This window comes from Suricata suricatta, chromosome 1 (genome assembly GCF_006229205.1).
Source record: "Suricata suricatta isolate VVHF042 chromosome 1, meerkat_22Aug2017_6uvM2_HiC, whole genome shotgun sequence".
Classification (NCBI taxonomy): domain Eukaryota; kingdom Metazoa; phylum Chordata; class Mammalia; order Carnivora; family Herpestidae; genus Suricata; species Suricata suricatta.
The window spans coordinates 57,053,145-57,071,847 of NC_043700.1; the positions used below are offsets into that span (position 1 = coordinate 57,053,145).

The 18,703-nt window shown below is 37.7% G+C and overlaps 1 protein-coding gene across 1 annotated transcript in view; it reads right to left on the minus strand.

The window, feature by feature from the left end:
• Window positions 1-18,703, minus strand: part of ANXA10 (annexin A10) — a 59,318-nt gene that overhangs the window by 23,720 nt on the left and 16,895 nt on the right. The window contains exons 4-6 of the mRNA XM_029950601.1: window positions 4,225-4,338; window positions 2,635-2,725; window positions 1,121-1,200 (exon numbers count right to left, since the gene is read on the minus strand). Coding sequence (XP_029806461.1) covers window positions 1,121-1,200; window positions 2,635-2,725; window positions 4,225-4,338 — 285 coding nt within the window. The remainder of the gene's footprint in view (window positions 1-1,120; window positions 1,201-2,634; window positions 2,726-4,224; window positions 4,339-18,703) is intronic.

The following is an 18,703-nucleotide window of genomic DNA, read 5'->3' on the forward strand; positions in this document are numbered from 1 at the left end:
TTCTTAGTATTACATTTCCATGTACAAAAGCCTATTTCTTGGTGAAATTTTATGCTAGCTACCAGGTACTCAGTTATGTTCTTGTCATAAAGAGAAAAGCTTTGGAGATCTAGAAATACTTGCTTCATTTCACACACACACACACAAAGACACACACACACAGACACATATGCACGCATACATACTCATACGACATAACCACCAGCCAAAATACTGGTTCGGAAGACATTTTTCCCAGCTTGGACATCTAGGTCTTTTTTGCCAGTAAAAAACTGGAACATCGATTTTTTTTTTACAATCCTGAGTGTCTGCTGAATTGGATAACCGGCATGTAAGACAAAGGTTAATTATACCTAAAAATATTATTATTGTTACAATGATAATATGTGGGATGTTTTTCAAAAATATTAATTGAATAGAAATAATTAAATACCATTTAGTCGGTACAGAAAAATAAAATGTGTCAGATTTTAATTTGATGCAGTATTCCTTTGTGTTCGCGTCTAGTACCACAGAATCTTCCGAGGCAGAGCTGAGGATCATATGCTCACACGTGGGAGGCTATACAATTCAGAGTCTGGATTTCTGCTTATTAGCTCTTTACACAGAGAGCTAAAACCTAATAGTTTTTATTTTTTTATTTCTAAAATGCTTAAAAGAATATTTATGTTATAGTATTGTGCAGTTATTAAGTGAGAAACATGCTACTGCTCGGCTATACTAGGATCTCAAAAGTTGGCATTCACCCAAATCTGTTTATTAGTTTTTAAAAATGCAATTAGAATTATAATTTCTAATTAGAATGATAAATTGTAACTGTTATATTTTAAATCTTTTAACTACCTTATAATGTGAATTATGTACATGTCTATAATCATAATAATCCTATATGCAGTAGATTGTTTTTGAGACTAGAAATGGTGTATTACTCATATTTGTTTATTTCTACATCTGAACCAAGTTTCTATTATAGTGCTTGGAATTTGGCACTATAATGATACAGAATTTAGCACTATAATTTACAGGATTTTTTGTTAAACTGGAGTTTTCTGTCCTATTTTTTGAAAGTGAAACATATTTTTTAATAGTGCAAAATGGTGTGAATTTTTGAATTTCATACCTGGACCAGGTTCATGAGAGTATCTCTGAAGTGTCCTGAAGTCTCTGAGTAAATGTCCTCTTGAAGGTTGCTGTTGTATTCTGGAAAAAAAAAATCTTCCACGTTAAATGTGTGATTTATTATAGAACCACATAACAGTGTGCTTTGTATAAGTTAATGCTTTGTCCCAGTTGTGGGTGGAAAGTACAGGAAATACAGTCAATCTGTTGACATCTCATTCTCATTGTCTTGAAGCCAATTTTCTAGATAGTCCCCCAAAGAAATGTGATACCTAAAAGTAGCATAAGTACAGTTATCTTTCTTCCAAAGTTGAAAACCACCATTGAAAGTCATTTCACATTCTCTAATTCTCAGAATTTGCTCGCATGCTTTCTATTTCCATAGACTGCTACCCAGCACAGCACTTTTCCCAGGTGCTCTGTCTCATTTTAATATGTAGAAGAATGTTTATTTATTTTTGCGAGAGAGAGAGAGTGAAGCAGGGGAGACAAAGGGGCAGAAGAGAGAGTGGGAGAGAGAGAATCCCAAGCAAGCTCCATGGTGTCAACACAGAGCCCCGATGCAGGACTTGAACTCATGAACCTCCAACTCATTGTGAGATCATGAACTGAACTGAAATCAAGACTCAGACACTTTGGTTAAGCTTCTGACTTTGGCTCAGGTCATGATCTCACGGCTTGCGAGTTCAAGTTCCATGCTGGGCTTTGTGCTGACAGCTTGCAGCCTGGAGCCTGCTTCAGATTCTTAGTCTCCATCTCTCTCTGCCTCTCCCCCCCTCATGTTCTGTTTTTTCTGTTCTGTCTCAAAAATAAACTTTAAAAAAAGAAAAGAAAAAGAATCAGATGCTTAACCAACTGATGCCCCTCATTTTAATATTTTAAGTGAAGGTTCTTACTTCATTCCTGTTGGCAAATACCCCTTATTTTTATTCAAATGCAACAGAGCTGACTGCCCAGAATATTTTCTTGACAGTCAGTGTGAGGCAATATGTGAAACAGTGCAATTTAAGGCATTAGATCTTTTTAAAAATGAAAATAGTTAACTTACCTACTTTTAAAATGTGTAAAAATTTGATTTTGTGATAGATCACAGTGATGATGAGACTTATGTAAAGCGCACTGGTTACCCATATTTGTACAATTTGCTAAGTGCTATTGCACGTTGCTGTATTTTGTCTGTATAACTGGTCTCTTCTGGGTAAGAGATAAAATGCTCCTGAACCACGGTGCTGAACATTTGCCTGTATTAATGTAAACACTCACCTCATAGAAACTTTTAATTCTTTTCCTGGAAACTTTGCTTAACTTGATTTTCTAGAGAATTGTTTCACTTTTGGAAACCTAATCATCAGTTTTACTCAGTGAGTTAATTGGTCTTGAGTAAGTGATATTTCAAATTTAAGAGGGTCTTAGAAAAAACCTTTTAGAACACATAAACTGAAATATTTTGTGTCATTTGAAAAATATAAAGTTTATATGTGTGCACAATATATGTACATATGTATATTTCCTTACGCAAATAGTAGGCTTCTCGCATCTGGAAAATTTCTCCATTTGTTCTTGAAGCTAAAATATCAATGAGGCAATTCTCTTCGGTCCCTGCTCCCTGTCATACCGAGAAAGAGAGAAATAGAAAGGCGTTTGTATTGGAAATAATAGTGCATCTTATGTATAATAAAGATTGACAACATTCCTGGTATTCTGAGAGATGGCAGAGAGGAAAGAAGGGACGTTTGGGATAAAGTTAGGTCTGATTCAGTTCTGGCTCTGCTATTTACTAGTTTCCTGACCCTGAGAAGTATTATTATCTAAAATCTTATTCTTTCATTTATAATAAAATAACATGGGAATTCCTAGATAATGTGGAAAAAGAGGTTTCAACAAGGCTCATGGCACTGATATTTTTGCTGCTAGAATATCAGTTCTTTAGAAAGCTGTAATTAGAATGGGAGTCTCCTAGTTTCCTAAAGATGTTTCAGGGACCACTCCCTGCCTCTCCCTAAATCTGAAATTTTGTACTACTGGTCTAAACATTGGACTGGGTGCTTTTTGTGATCTCTTAGCTATAGGCACATATTTTTTTTTCTCTGATTTTTCTGTTTTATAAAGACAACACATCTTCCAGAAAGTGTTAGAAATCCTTACCATTCCATGTACTATTGATAAAATATAACAGTTTATCTAAACAGTAACATATTACTTCCTTCGTATCCTTGTGGTCACATCATTTTGCAAGAGGTAGGAATGGCCACATGCAACTTACAAAAAGTCAGTTAGTTAAAATTCGTATGAGTGTTATACAATGTCTATTCTCATCTGCAAATATGATGGCCCAAATCCAGGTTCCCTCAATTTTTTCCCCTTTCCTCTCTCTTGTCACACATTGTTCACAGATTGTGTAATCTGGTCATTGGCAGGCATCATGTTGGAATGACTGCAACAGTTCTGCAGGTGTTTAATATCAGCAGTTGGAAAGATGTTAAAAAGCCTTTTGTACCCCGTCCCTAGCCAACAAAGTCTAACAAATCTGTACTCAATTTATTTCATGGAAATGACTTTTCTGTAAAGAATTATTGTAATTCTTCAGAAGTAAAAGTTTTTTACTGTTGAGCAATAGTTTTTGGAAAGGAGTAACTTAAGGTCACAAAAATAAACCCAGATATCATCTACATTTCATCTCTGACTCAGTATTCCATTTTTACTTAGTCCAATTTTAACAAATAATTTGAAGAGGTTTATATGCTTTATAACATTTTTGCTTAGTGTATGAATACGTACCAGGGAGAGACAAATATGGACAGCCCTGGAAGCTTATTTCGTTTTTCTTTGTGGTCGTTCAGCATAGAGCTGGGTCAGTGGATCTGAGTGGATCTGAGTTTGTACAGCAAAAGAATAGGCTGATCCGGGCTCCTGGGCTCTAGAAACCCCCTCTTCCCAACAGGGCCACCTCACGGGAGCGCAGCATTTTCACTGTTTTATTTTTGCTCAGATATGCTCTCCCCCACCCCTGGTCACATACTGCCTCATCACGGATCTAGATGTTCCCTCTCTACTGAAATATTGCTGTGCACTTGTCACAGGTATAGTTTTGTGTCTGAGCAGTACCTTCATGGCATGCCAGAGCTCGTGAGCATCATAGGATGGCGGTGGGTACATGAGGCCGACCATGACCTCCTTGAAGTGATCTGAAAGCTTCTCCTTCAGCTCACCAATTAGGTCCTATGGATGGAAAAGTAAATACTTTTATTATATTAGGTACTAACTTTATGAGAAGAAATAGGATAATTGCAGAAAGTCTAAGATTTCTTTTCCCACGTCATTTCGCATGGTAACAAGCCTTGTTTTGGGGTTACAGGAGCCGATGGACCTGAGGGTTTGAAAATATCTTATGTCATCATATCGCTGCATGAGAGGTCAGCTGCATGGATACTGTAGTCATGTTAAGTACAGAATGACCTTCATTCCCTAATCCCAGCCCCAACCTCTCTGTTGATCTTACTATGAAAATAAGTAAAATTTGAAACCTAAAAACATTATAGTTGAGAGTTCTTAATTTTCTTATGTGGAATTAATGAAACATTAGTCCGTAAATAAAATATACATTTTATTTTATCATTGCAGCGGTATCTCTTAGCTGGAGTTCATGGTATACTATTGCCACAAAGCTTGCGTAAATGAATTGAGTGATTTAAGAGCTTTCATCAAATAGCCACGGTAATACATTTGTTTAAAATATTGAAATTTAACCTGCAGGAGAAAAACAAGCATGCTGAATTTTAGTTCTTGCAATATGGATTATAGAGCTATAAAATTGATCACTTTTATTTTCACTTTTATTTTATTAGTGTAGAGTAGATATTTAAAAACATGTATGTTAAATGCATTTTTTGTAAGGTTATAAAGATATCTGAAAGATGTTTAAAACAACATTTCTCGCTAAAACATATAGAGTATATTCAGCTGTACTTGAAAAATATGCAATATTTTAGTTCTGAGGTGATTCAATAATACAATTCAAGTAAAAAATGCCAATAAGACACACTAAGCTTAATGAAAATAAAAACAAAAGAGTCATAATTTTCATTTTATTTAGCATAATGGGACAACACCATTCCTATATTATGGATTTTCTTCTTTAGGAAATAAAAGCATTTATCCATAAGGTGGTAACCAGTAATACAGTGAATCTATACTTTTTGCTAAGGTCAATGCAATTCATTTAATGTCCAATTAATAAATGTCCAGAGTTGTGTCAGGTGCTTGGAGTATATACAAGAAGCATTAGATCTTCCCTTCCATGGAACTTACATTCTATTTCATTCCCTCATTATGCACCACTGGCTATTTCTAATTTCTTAACCAAATAGTTGCTAAGGGGATGTAAGCCAAGCTTTTTCCTAGGTGTTGGGGCTACATCAATTAATAGAATATATATAAACATATGAGCTTGTGACACATATTCTTATGCACACAGGAGCTCAGTAAATGTTTTTGAGTGAAAGATTGCAGTTACTTAATACTGTCTGATTTCCTACAGTTTCCCAGACATGGTGGTAGGTGCTGGAGAAATGCAACACAGAGTCTCTGTTTTCAAGGAGATTCACATCCCACAAACCCAGAGATAACATAAGTAAAAATGTGAGCTAACACATTTTCTAAGGCTTTTAATATCATTTTTCACACTATCAGATCCTAAAGCAGTAGTACAAAACAGGAACTCAAGTGAGAGATCAGAATGGAGTGGTAGGATTGCCAAACCAAGTTACCTTTAGACAGGAAGGACAAGTAGTACTGTAACAGGAAATAAGGAAGCCATTTGTATGGTGAACTTTGTGTGTCACCTTGGTTGGCCCACAGTACCCAGATATTAAGTCATATATTATTCTAGAGGTTTCTGTGAACGTATTTGGTAGATGAGTAAAGCATTTGTCTCCAAAATATGGGTGGCCCTTATCCAGTTAAAGGCTCTAATAGAAAAAGCCCGACCTTCTCCCAAAGAAGAGAGACTTCTGCCAGCAGACTGCCTTGGGAATTGAACTGCAGCTCTTGCGAGTCCCCCGCTTGCTGGGCTACCGGAGGGATTTTGAGTTTGCCGGGCATCCCAATCATGTGAGCTAATTCCTTAAAATCTCTCTCTCTAGATAGATAGATATCACATCGCTCTCCTTGAACAGCTTTCCATTACTCTTACAAGAAATTTTGAGCTCCTTAACACTGCTATAAGGTCCTACATGATTTGGACGGCGAGAGAGTAAGTGCGGGAGAAGGGTTGAGGAGAGAGATTCCCCCCTTTACGCCCCCCGCCCCCCGCACGGGTTTTGGTCTGTGGGAGGAGTTAGTGTGGGTCCTGTGGAGGGGCGGGGCCAGGTCGGGCTGGGATTTGCTGAGTGTTGGAGGCCCCGGGAGAATGGCAGAGAGAGCCCTGCGCGCTGTGGCCACATCCTTCCTCACAGAGGGAGCCCCATCCCGGGATCTCAGAGTTCTAAGAAAGCCAAGAGCCAATACGGAATTCCTGAGAGGATAAACACCTGCCGACCCACGCCCGACCCTTTTCCCAGGCTTGTGGGTAGAGAGTCTTGCTCACACCAGCTCTCAAGCAGATATGCACATATGTGCATATGCTGTTGGTTCTGTTTCCCTGGGGAACCCTGACTAATCCGGATTCAAGAAGGTAAGTCAGTTAGCAAAAGAAAAGTCCAGAGCATGGGGAAATCCTTGTATCTGTGTATGGGTGTTTTCCTACGGGGTGGGAATAAGTCAATCTGTGGAGACCAGAAGATCCACTCGAGGAGAAGATGGGTATGAAATTTGACTTTGTGGCACAGAATTACGTGATAACTGGATCTTCGCTCCTGTGGGAACTCAGGAACCATGGCAGCTTTTGTTGACAAAGGAACTCAAAGCCTGTGTTCCAGTCATTCACGAAATAATTATGGCTCCTTAAAATGATGATTTTTTTTTCTCATCTGCATCAACAAGAGACACAAATCTTGATTAAAATATTAGATGTTTTAACTTTAATTTCAATGGCTTAAAATTTAAAATCTAGTATTTTTTATGTAAAAGAAGTCTGTGCTCTTAAATTTAGTTCCATAAATAATTCCCCATTATTTTGTTGCTTTACAAATCTAGGATACAATACTTCTTTTCTTAATAATCTCTCCCAGATTAAAAAAAAACTTTAAAAAGAAATCAGATATTCATGTAGGGAATCTATGAGAGTCTGCAAGAGATCCAATAACTTCTTTTTATTTAAAAATTTCTAAGTAATTTTAATTGCTTTTACTCTTCCTCACCTTTAAGTCAAGTCTGCCTTGCATAGGCATTTTAAGGGTGAAGTCAGTAGGTGTGGTACTTGGGTCTTGACAATCTATACTTAAACTTCAACTTTGCCCTTAAGATCATGCTGTCTGTCCTAGACACGAAAATAGAGAATTTAGCTCCTTGATTACTCTGTCCTGGCCAGACTTTCTTTGCTTTGTCAATCCTCTGCCTGTTCACGGTCTCCCATGCTCACCTGAAGCTCCTTCCCAGTAATGAAGTCCTTGTAGTTGGACTAGCCCATGATTGAGATGTTTCCCTCAATGAGGCTTGTGATGTGCCTCTTCCTGAATCTGTTCTCTCACTACGACACAATTAACTTCACAACTAACAATAAAAATATATCTAGAGAACCCAAAATATTTGGAAATCAAGAAATATACAAGTAGCAAATAATAGATCACAAGGAATTTAGAAAATACTTTCAAATTGATGGTGAAAATGCAACATGTTAAAATTTTTGGAATGCAGCTAGCGTGTTTGAAGATAAATTTTTAGTGTTAATATTTATATTAGAAGAAAAACATATGAAATAAACGATCTAAGATTCCACATCAAAAAAAAAAACCACCCTAGAAAGGGTGAATTACATTCAGAATTAGAAACAAAGAAAATAATAACAGGATCAGAACCCAATAAAACAAAAAATTGATAAATACTAGACACTCAATAAAATAAAAATCTATTTCTTTAAAAAGATCAGTAATGTTAATAAAATTCTATTTTGACTGATCAAGAAAAAGATGGGTGCCTGGGTGGCTTAGTTGGTTAAGTGTTTGGCTTTGTCTCAGCTCATGATCTCAAGGTTCTTGGATTCGAGTCCCATGTTGGACTCTGTGCTGACAGCTCAGAGCCTGGAGCCTGCTTGGAATTCTGTGTCTCCCTCTCTCTCTGCCCCTCCCCTGCTCATTCTCTCCCTTTCTCTGTCTCTCTTTCTCTCTGTCTCTGTCTCTGTCTCTGTCTCTGTCTCTCTCTCTCTCACACACACACCAAATAAACATTAAGAAAAAAGAGAAAATACAAAGTATCAATATTGGGAATGTAAGAGTGGCTTGTACAAATACTACAGACATTAAAGGAAAAAAGAAATATTATGAACACATTAATAACAGTTGTATTAATTAATTAGTCTTCAGGAATAGTAATTAGTGATTCACACTTACATAACACTCTATGCTCATGCTAACATCCTCCTTAATGTCTCTCGCCCATTTGGCCGCCTTTTCAACACCCCTCCAGCAACCCTCAGGTTGTTCTCTGTATTTAAGAGTCTTTTATGGTTCATCTCCCCCTCTCTTTTTATCTTACTTTTGCTTCTCTTCTTCTATGATCATCTGCTTGGCTTCTTAGATTCCACATAAGAGTGAAATCACATGATATCTGTCTTTCTCTGACTGACTTATTTCGCTTAGCATAATACACTTTTAGTTCCATGCATGTTGTTGCAAATGGCAGGGTTTCATTCTTTTGATTGCCAAGTAATATATATATATATCTCACATCTTATTTTTCCATTCATTAGTCAATGGACAGTTGAATACCACTAAAATTTAAAACTTAGTTGAAATGGGCCAAATTCTTAAAAGACAAAAATTATCAAAGAAAACTCAAGCAGAATTTTATACTCAATCTGACTTTCCTTATATTAATTAAAGAAATTCAACTCATATTTAATTCCACCTTGCCATTGTCTAGACCCCAGTGAAATCACTAATAAAATCCATCTAACATTTAAAGTAGAAATCAAATCAACTTTACACAAAATCTTGTAGCAATAGTAGATGAAAGATGACTTCTCAATTTATTTTATGTGGCCAGTATTGCTCTAATATTGAAACCTAAAAAACTTCACATGCAAGTAAAATTGCATGTCGATATGCCTTATGAAAATAAATGCAAAAAATAAATTTTACTAAATTCATTATCTATTTTATCTCCATTTCTATCTATTTCACAGTGCTGAATATAGAATGTTCAGAGTACATAGTATATGTATTTTATAAATTAATACACAAAGAAGTGCAAGAATAAATGAATGAATGTTCATTCATTTAGAGAAGACCCCCTTGTTTTTATTATTTGTAAAGGATAAAGTCAGTGTTCAAGCTTGGGCGTTGCAGGTCTTTTATTTAATCTTTAGTTACATTTCGTTGATCTCCATCTTTCCCAAATATTTATAACAACATCTCCGGTTACTTTACATATTATGCCATCATATGGTAATACTGAACACAGATGTACGATTTCGCTGCAAACTGAGATTAGTCGTGCCACTAGATGGCGCCAGTATATCTTTGTTTGGTAATTCAGGTGTGCGCGCAAGTTTGCACGTACGTGGGTGGCATGTCTATCGGAAACGGACTGTATAAAAGATGTCAATGAAATTATAGAATTTCAGTGAAAGAAACAGTATCAGATATCATCGAATGCCATTAGAGTGTACCTGTTGTGGAGGTAAAGTATTTAGGTTTGAATCCTGGCTGTGGAAAGTGGCAGCTGTGAGATTGCACGGTTACTTAACCTCATTGTGTCTGCTTCCCTGTTAAGTGAAAATAACAGTATCCACTCACGGGCTGATCTAAGAATAAGAATATTTAACCCAAGTGAAATCCTTAAAATTTTTTCTGGCACATATTAGGTACTCAAAAAATGTCTTTTCTTCCAAAATTATTAAGTAATTTGCTGCAGATCTAAATAGCAAGTGCCGACTGTCTCCCACTCTTTCCTCTTCCTCTCTCTCTCTCTTTCCACATAAGAATTTTATCTATTATGTTGTATTTCCCACAACTACTATAATACCCAAATGTCAGTAAATTCTATTGTCCTGAAACTGAGGATTTCTTACCGCTTCTCACTGCTTCAAACCTCACCCAGGCCACAATCCTCACTGCCCTGTGTTAATGTAGTAGCTTCCAAATGAGTTTTCCTTCTATCTTTGCCCTTAAGTTTCCCCTCAACACATCAGCCAGTGTGATCCTGTAAAAATACAAATCAGATCAGTTACTGCTCTGCGGGAAATGCCCTTTCCTACTCTATGCTCCAGGATAAACTACAACTGCTTCGGTGTAGTTGATCTCAGATTAATAACATCTATTTCCGCCTCAGGGCCTTTTTTCACAGGACCCGCCCTTCCCTGACTTCTTGCCTTTGTCACATTGTTTTAAATTGAACCTGATTTCCCCAGTACCTGCTGTATTTCTTACCAGGCTTTCTCCCTTTTTATTTTTCCCCCATAGCATTGTTTGTTACTTTCTAACATGACACATTTTACTACTTTTTTTTTAAATCTGTCTCATCCAGGTAGAATGTAAACTGCATTATTCCAGGGCTTTTGGTCTTTTTTATTTAGGGCTACTTCACCAGCACATGGGAGTGTGTGTGCTACATAGTAGAAACTTACACAATTGGTATAAAATAAATAAATGAATGAGAAGCACTTATAATTCAAGAATTATTTGTTTGTAGTCATTCTTGGCCATTCAAAGATGAACAAGTGAAGGTCCATCTCCTCAAGCAGTTTTAGTTAGTGGAGGGCCCAGAAACACAGAAATTACAATCACCTTGCAATGCAAAATGTGCCTAGTGCTATCATAGTAGGAATAGTATGATATCATCAGGACGTCTGGAAGGAGAGATTTCTTTCCGTGGGAAAAATAAATATTGAATAATATGTTTAAATAGCTAAACCTTGCATGTTCAAAGAGGAGACTTCAAATAGGTGCTCTAATTAAAGCCTTAAATTCTCACTTGGAGTTATATAAATAACTTTGCGGATGCAACCTTTGGAGTATTACTTTCCCCAGCCTGACCGCCTCAGCTTTCTAATTTGCCAAAGTTTTGCCCTGAAGGGACTCTGTGGGAATCACAGCTTGGCCTTGCATTAAGCTAATGACTACTTGCTTTTCAAATTGAGCTGTTCTGTGCTACTGATGAAACTGTAGATTACCCATGGTGCAGTTCTTCTGACCACTCCACTGAAACCAAAAGTAAAACGGCAGTGTCTTCTTCCTTGTTCTTCATACCTTTTAATAATTATGTGTAATCAGGGCCAAGACGTAGACATATGACTAACATTTTGCTTGGCTGAATAGGCTCCGGGGAATATTTTTATATGCTTTTAACTTATATGCCTTTTACTATTATAATAAAAGATACTTGCTCTTTAAACACTCAGTGATGTAGGCTCATAGAAAGCGTGCCCAGTATTCAGTTCTATCCACCCCAATATTCATTGTGTAAATACTCACATGGTTTTACAATATATTATAAAAACATTTACACAAGCTGCCTCATCATTTCATAGCGGTAAGTGAATATTCTTTTATAAATGCTTTCACAGTTAACTAATGATTCAATTTTCAGTAGAAATTTGAGCTAATTTTTGTCCATTAATGATGATAGCACTTTGGTCTTCTGGAGAAACATAGTATATTAAAGCTAAACCCTCCCCTCCAAACACCACACTAAAAACAACACACGTTCTTTTAAGAGTATGCTTGATCTCAGAATAAAGAAACCCCTGGGTGTAAAAGTCAGGGGATAAATGAAAAATAGAGTGTTAGCAAATGAGCTGACCCTTGGAGATGATTGTGCAGGTGACTAGGAAGAATGGGGATTGGTTTTGAGAACCGTATGTTTTGGATTTCAGTGCTCAGTGTGGGACATTCTGTGAGGACAGGAGAGCATTTATGGGGCCAATGTAATACAAGAACTAAGTCTGAAACCTCTATGAGGTTGGGAACCTCAAAGGATTATACCCTCAGCTAAACTATGAACTAGGGAAAAAAAAATAGCCTTCAGCATTGGAAGATGAGCAGAAAGCTCACCTTTCATTGTCTGGGTTAACAAGAAGGATATTTTCCCTGAGAATCCAAAATAATAGAGCTGTGTCTCCCTTTGGCATGACTTTTAAATGTATTCTACTGTACCCTATGAGCCGGAAACTCCATGAAGAGAAATCATCATGAAAGTTGATCCAGGGCTGGTGATTCTCCTGGGACACCAGGAAGAAGCAAATGCCAAACTAATCTAGAGAGATTCTCTGACTCTCTGGGGGAAAAAAAAATTCTCACTGCAGAAAATAAGCATCACTTTAAAAGTTCTCACGGCAAAAATATTAGAACTTAGAGTCGGTTTTCCAGGAAGACAGACAATGGACTCTGCAAATGGCAGAATTAAAACCCCATCGGTTTGACACAATTGGTAACACTCAGAAAGAACATTATGGGGAAAAAAAATGACACTTAAAAAGATGGCAAATAAAATTCTAGAAATAAAAAGCTTCTAGATTTAAAAATTCTAACTAATCTAATCTAATAAACAACTTATTTGGAATTAGTAAATTGGAAAAAAATAGCTGAAAAAATAATTTAAAAAATTCCACAGAGACAGACAACAAATAGATGTTATGAATATAGGGCTAAGAGACTTGGAAGACTGAATGGCAAGAAGAAACTTTTGCTGAATAGGATTTATAGCAGCAGAGAATGTGTTCAACAGCAGAGAGACACTATTTCAAATATCATATAACATGTGAATCCTCAATTATTTAGATAAAAGTACACAAACCTATTTACTAACACCGTGAAACTGTAAACTATTAAGATTTTTAAAAAATCATAAAAGCAAACAGAGAATTAGAGGTAATCTATAAAGGAAAACTTTTAATGAGAAAAGGGATTTCTCAAAAGTTATCAATGAAGTCCAGGAAAAAAAAGTTAAAATTATACCTACAAAGACCTAAGAAAAAGTAACTATCATTCAGCATAGACTTCTATAGCTATTTAAACAATATTCAATCATGAGGGAAAAAATATAGCTTCTCTTAAGGAAAAGAACTGAAATAATTTAATAATCATTTGTTATTTCTAGAAAAAAGAACTGCTAAAAATTGTCCTTTGGAAAAATGACATTGAGACCAGAAAATGGAGCTAAGTATTAGAAGAAAAAAGAAAGAAAAAATTACTGAAGAAGCATTAACTCATCAAAAGCATAATGATGATTAATTTGGGGGAGTATAAAAGAAGATAGAATAAAAATACTCAACAATAACAGTATTCTGCCTGGAAAATTCCCCTAGCTCTTATGTTAATGCCAGGCAAAGACTTAAGCAATGTTACCATGAAGATGCGGTAGCCGTACGACAGAATCCATTTCAAAGATGGACTCATAAAAAACCTTTTCAAAGGTTAGCCAACTCCAGATCTGTCCAAAGGACTGAATTCTGTGCCTGTGGCCAGAAAGCAATGTGGCTCTGGCTACTGAGTCCAGAGTGCACAAAGTTAAAACATGGTTTCAGGAGTGATGCTCTCCCCTTCTGATGTAAGGCTTGTGTAGGCCAGAAACCTGGAGGTTCATTCTATTGAGGTGGGCACAGGTGACACGCAGAAAAGACCCTCTGAGTATGCTGAGGGACTTTGGGGAATGGGAGGACTGAAGTTTTTATGAGTTTGTTGGCTCTAGCTGCCAGAGTCACCATTCTGTGTGGACCCATAGGTTGAACTGGGGTCTCCTCCAAATTCAATTGATGGGTGTGGGCAAGGTTTGCCGTGGAAAAAGGGAAACTAGAAGAACTTGAGATTGAGGTCCTTTGGTCTAATGTTGTTGAATATAGCTGGAATGTATGTTTATTTGTTTTTCTTGGGAACGCTTATAAGTACCAAAGAGAGTGATAAGAAATGAACCACATATGGGGAAGTACTCTCCCTACAGCCACATGTATAACCCCAATAATTATTATCTGCTACACGTCTCTGTGACAGATGATTTGCTGATGGGAATCTCAGGCAATAAGAGGCAGCATCCCAGAGGTGCCTCTTGGCATTTAAACTTGTCACCTTCCTCATACGACTTCTGGGTATGTCACTTTTAGAAAGCAACAGTTGACTTGCTATGGATTCTTGTAGACATTGAATGCCTGCTGTATGGAGGCTTGCAGCTTTGTGCCTGATAGTCTCATCTTGATGGGTCCACTGGGACTCAATGACTAGCAAGGTGGGAAGAAATCAACAAGTCTCGTCGAATGGAAATGGCACACTGAAGGGAACAGCCAGCCTGGCCCCAGGAGCATCATGACTTTACTTGAAAAAATGGCAGCTATTCCTTTCAGGAAACTTTAACCCCACTCTGCTGCTTGAAACAAGATGCTGAATCAATGCAGACTTCAATCAGTTGCCCTCAGTGCCTTGACCTGGTTTATTGATAATTCAGCAATAGCTGTGCAGAACCCAAAATCGACAATTTGTGTTCCGTGGGTGGAAATCAAGATTTTTTTTTCATAGTTTTGGCTAGTATCCTCCTTGATAAAAACTTTTTCATCTTTTTACTCACTCTTGGGCTGTTAGACCTATCTCTTTGGCTTAACACTTGGGAAAGTATAGACCTCACATGAAAAAGGGGTTTCTTTGGGACTGTAGTCTGTCAAAACGAATTGTGACTGCTGGTAGGAACTTCTGTGTCACTTGAATAGATTTGCACAGTAAGGGCATATTCCCTGATGAGACCAACTAGAGTCCCAGCTACTGATCAAGCCTGTGTTGCTCAGATTATACTGTTGCTACCTGGATCCATCATCATACTGGACATCACAACATGTATATTGTATATTGTGGGGAGCTGCAAAGATCAGCCGCCTGCAGGCAAGGAAGTGTCACTCCCTGTGGGGAGCTACCAGTAAAACAAAGGTCACCCGCCTGAAGGCAGAGTACTGTTAGTGGCTCCCGACAGGTCCCCCTTTTTTATCTTTTCAAAAAAGAGCTACTTCCAGAATATGATAGTATACCGCGTGGTCGTCTCCCTATAAATCTTGAGCACTGGACCACGCAACATATCATCCTAAAGCAGGCGTGTAGTATTTTGTGTGTCTGGTGCCAAAGTTTCCATTGCTTGCCAGTATTGTGAGTCTAATCAACCTTGATTTGCCTTATTCGTTGTGAAGGAAACCATTCACAGGACATTGCTCCTGCTCAGCTTTGGCGGATATACTGCACCAGACTTGAACCCCTCTGAGGTCCTTTTAACTATTGACACTTTTGCAAGTGATAGCCCTGTTCAGTCAGCTGACTCTGGACATAATTATGGTCCCTGAATCTAATCTGGGTCATGTATTTGACTTTCCAGACTGCTTGTGGTCTGACCATGGTATAGTTTTTATTACAAAAGCTGCTCAACAGTAGACTGATAGTCAAGGTATTTGATGAATCTTCTATAGTCTCTACCATCCATAGGCTTCTGGTATTGGTGATAACAGATTGATTCAATGAGATTCTTTCTGAATCTGTTTTCTTCATCTCCTGATGTACATAGCTTAGTAAGGCAATTGATCACTGAATAAAGTTTCCCCTCCTGTATAATAATCACAATGAAATGGGGAGAGAGGATTATTGTGATGTTATAACTATCTCTCTATCTATCTGGCCTTCATACCCTATTCCTGGCAAACCTTGTAATTCTCTGGTAGGTGTGAGAGGAGCATCTTTTGTTATTCATAATAACCCCTTTTCAACCATAATGGAGTTTATGCTAATGAGGTCATCTTAGAAGAAGGGGACTGGTTGCCAGAGACACCAACCATGTGATTGATTATTGGATTGGAACCCTCAGCCCTACTACTGATCTCTAGGGACAAGAGACACCAACCATGTGATTGATTATTGGATTGGAACCCTCAGCCCTACTACTGATCTCTAGGGACAAGAGAAGATATAGAGACCGACTTATTCAACAATGACCAATGAATGATTCAGTCAATTGTGCTTGTATAATGAACTCTGGCTAAAAAGGTTTGGGGTGCTTTCAGGATGGCAAGCACATCAAGGTGCTGGGAAAGTGGCACGCCCAGAGAGGGCATGGAAATTCGACATCCTTTCCCACATACTTTGCCCTATATGTTTCTCTTCCACTTTGCCATTCCTGGTTGTTTCCTTTAAAATAAACCAGTAATCATAAGCACAGCACTTTCCTGAGTTCTGTGAGCCATTCTAGCAAATCATCAAACCTGAGGAAGGGCTGTGGGAACTTAACATTTTACAGCCCGTCAGTCAGAGTATTGGTGACAATCCAAGACTTGTTTTTGGCATCTGAGGTGGAGGATAGTTTTGTGAAACAGTCCTTACCCTGTAGGGTATATAGTAACTCTGAGTAGTTAGTATTAGAATTGTTTAGTTTGAAGAAAAGAATCCACACATTTGGTATCAGAAGTGAAGTGTTGAATTGTATAGAAGTAAATAGGAGTTTTGCTGTAATAACCCAGATACATTTAAAAAATTTGGGATTCTACCTTGACCCTTCACCTGGGCGTGATGATTATTTTCTTCTCGTAACATTGTCAACCTCAGGGTGTGCTAGTTGGTCTATTCTGTGGGTGGTAGCCTAAGCAAAAGTGGGTGAAGAACTTCAAACAATTCTAGTTCAGCCCCCAGAATATCTCTGGACTCTTATAGCCTTGGAGCATAAGGATAAGTTGAATACACTGCTTATGTGACACAGTGGCTTTTTTAAAAGTTTTATAAAAATGGCATTGTCTCTTCTGCACTCACCCTTCCAAAAGGAAGTTTGGGGTGTGAGTAAATAATAAAAATGCCAAAGTTACAACTTCAAGAAAAGTGACAATTTTCTTTCCTTCTTTTTTAAATTTTTAATGTCTGTTTATATTTGAGAGAGAGAGAGAGAGAGAGACAAAGACAGAGACAGAGAGAACGCATGAGTGGGGAAGGGCAGAAAGAGACTGAGACAGACTCTGAAGCATGCTCCCAGCTCTGATGTCAGCACAGAACCCAACATGGGGCTCGAACACATGAGCTGAGAGATCATGACCTGAGCTGAAGTTGGACCCTTAACCGACTGAGCCACCTACGCACCCCAAGAAAAGTGACAATTTTCTAGTGGTGGAGCGGGAATAACAGTCTTGGCACCTGGGGAGGAAATACCTAATCATACCACTTTGGCCCTACATGGAATCTAAGACAGCTCAAACTCACTGGCCAAGATTGTTATGGATGATAGACTTGCTCTAGACTTCCTTCCTGTGGTCAAAGGTGAAGTCTGTGCCATTGCTAATATATCCTACTGTATCTAAGTAAAAACTTCAAACCAAGTAGAAAGGTCATTACTAAAACTTAAGAAAGAGCCACTCAGCTTTTTAAGATAAGCCTTGATGATTTATGGGATTGGTTGAGTTCATTGGGTTCAAACTCCTGTCGGGGCATTGTTGGAATCAATACTGCCAATTGACCTCCCCTTGTTGCTTGAAATCCTTTGATAATTAAATGCTGTATGAGACAAATGGATGGATTTAGTCTCAGCCTTTGTTAGTCAGAATAATAGGAGGGGCTTAGGGATTGGTGTGCTCATAGAAAAGAAAGTCAATAGTGAAAATGGCATAGAAATGAGGGGTGAGATTGGGAGACAGTTTTCTGTAGGTCTCATGTTTGTAAATGTTATGCACAGTGAGGGACTGACAGCCCTTTGTCCTAGAGTGGCTTTCCAAGGATGTTTATGCAGTGAATAGCATCATAAGAGAGATAGTGTTTCCCCTATGAGCAATGGGCAGCCATGCATTCTGCCCATTAAAACTGATTGAAGTTTCTAATCTCATGGTTTCTCTTCTACAGTACAACTCACTGCATATCCAAGCAGTAGCTGGTCATCTTTGCTTAGACCTTTGGGATTAAAGCTCAGGGAACTGTTGCGAAAATTCTGTCATCCTGGCAACCACTATATTCTGAGTGATAAACTGTATTTTGTCTTTGCCCAAGGAGTCTCCTGTCTTCTACCATTATCTATGTTAATTTGGTTGATTAGCTTGCTATCTTGTAGGTTAAAGTTTCATACCTTTCACAGGTTTGGACACAAGATTGTACAACATAGTGTGAAATTAATCCATATATTTGGAGAAAAAACTTTTAGTCTACATACACAAGAAATAACTAATGTTCAAATTATGTAATAACTACAAATCAATAAATGGCAAGCTACTGCAAGAAAAATACACAGAGAATATAGAATTAACTTAAAGGAAGAAGAAACCAGGGCATAAAAAAAACGTGAGAAGATGTTCAGTAGTACATGTTATCAAGGAGAAATGCAAGGTTAAACCTCAGAGAGATTCCATTTCCATCCATTAGATTGGTCAAAACTTCTTACGTTTTATAAGATTTGAGGAAATGGGAGCCATTATATATTTATTGCGGGTGGGAATGCAAATTTACAGAACTGTTTTAGAGAGTGTTTTGATGCTTAACTAGGCAAGGATTTAGCAGTATCT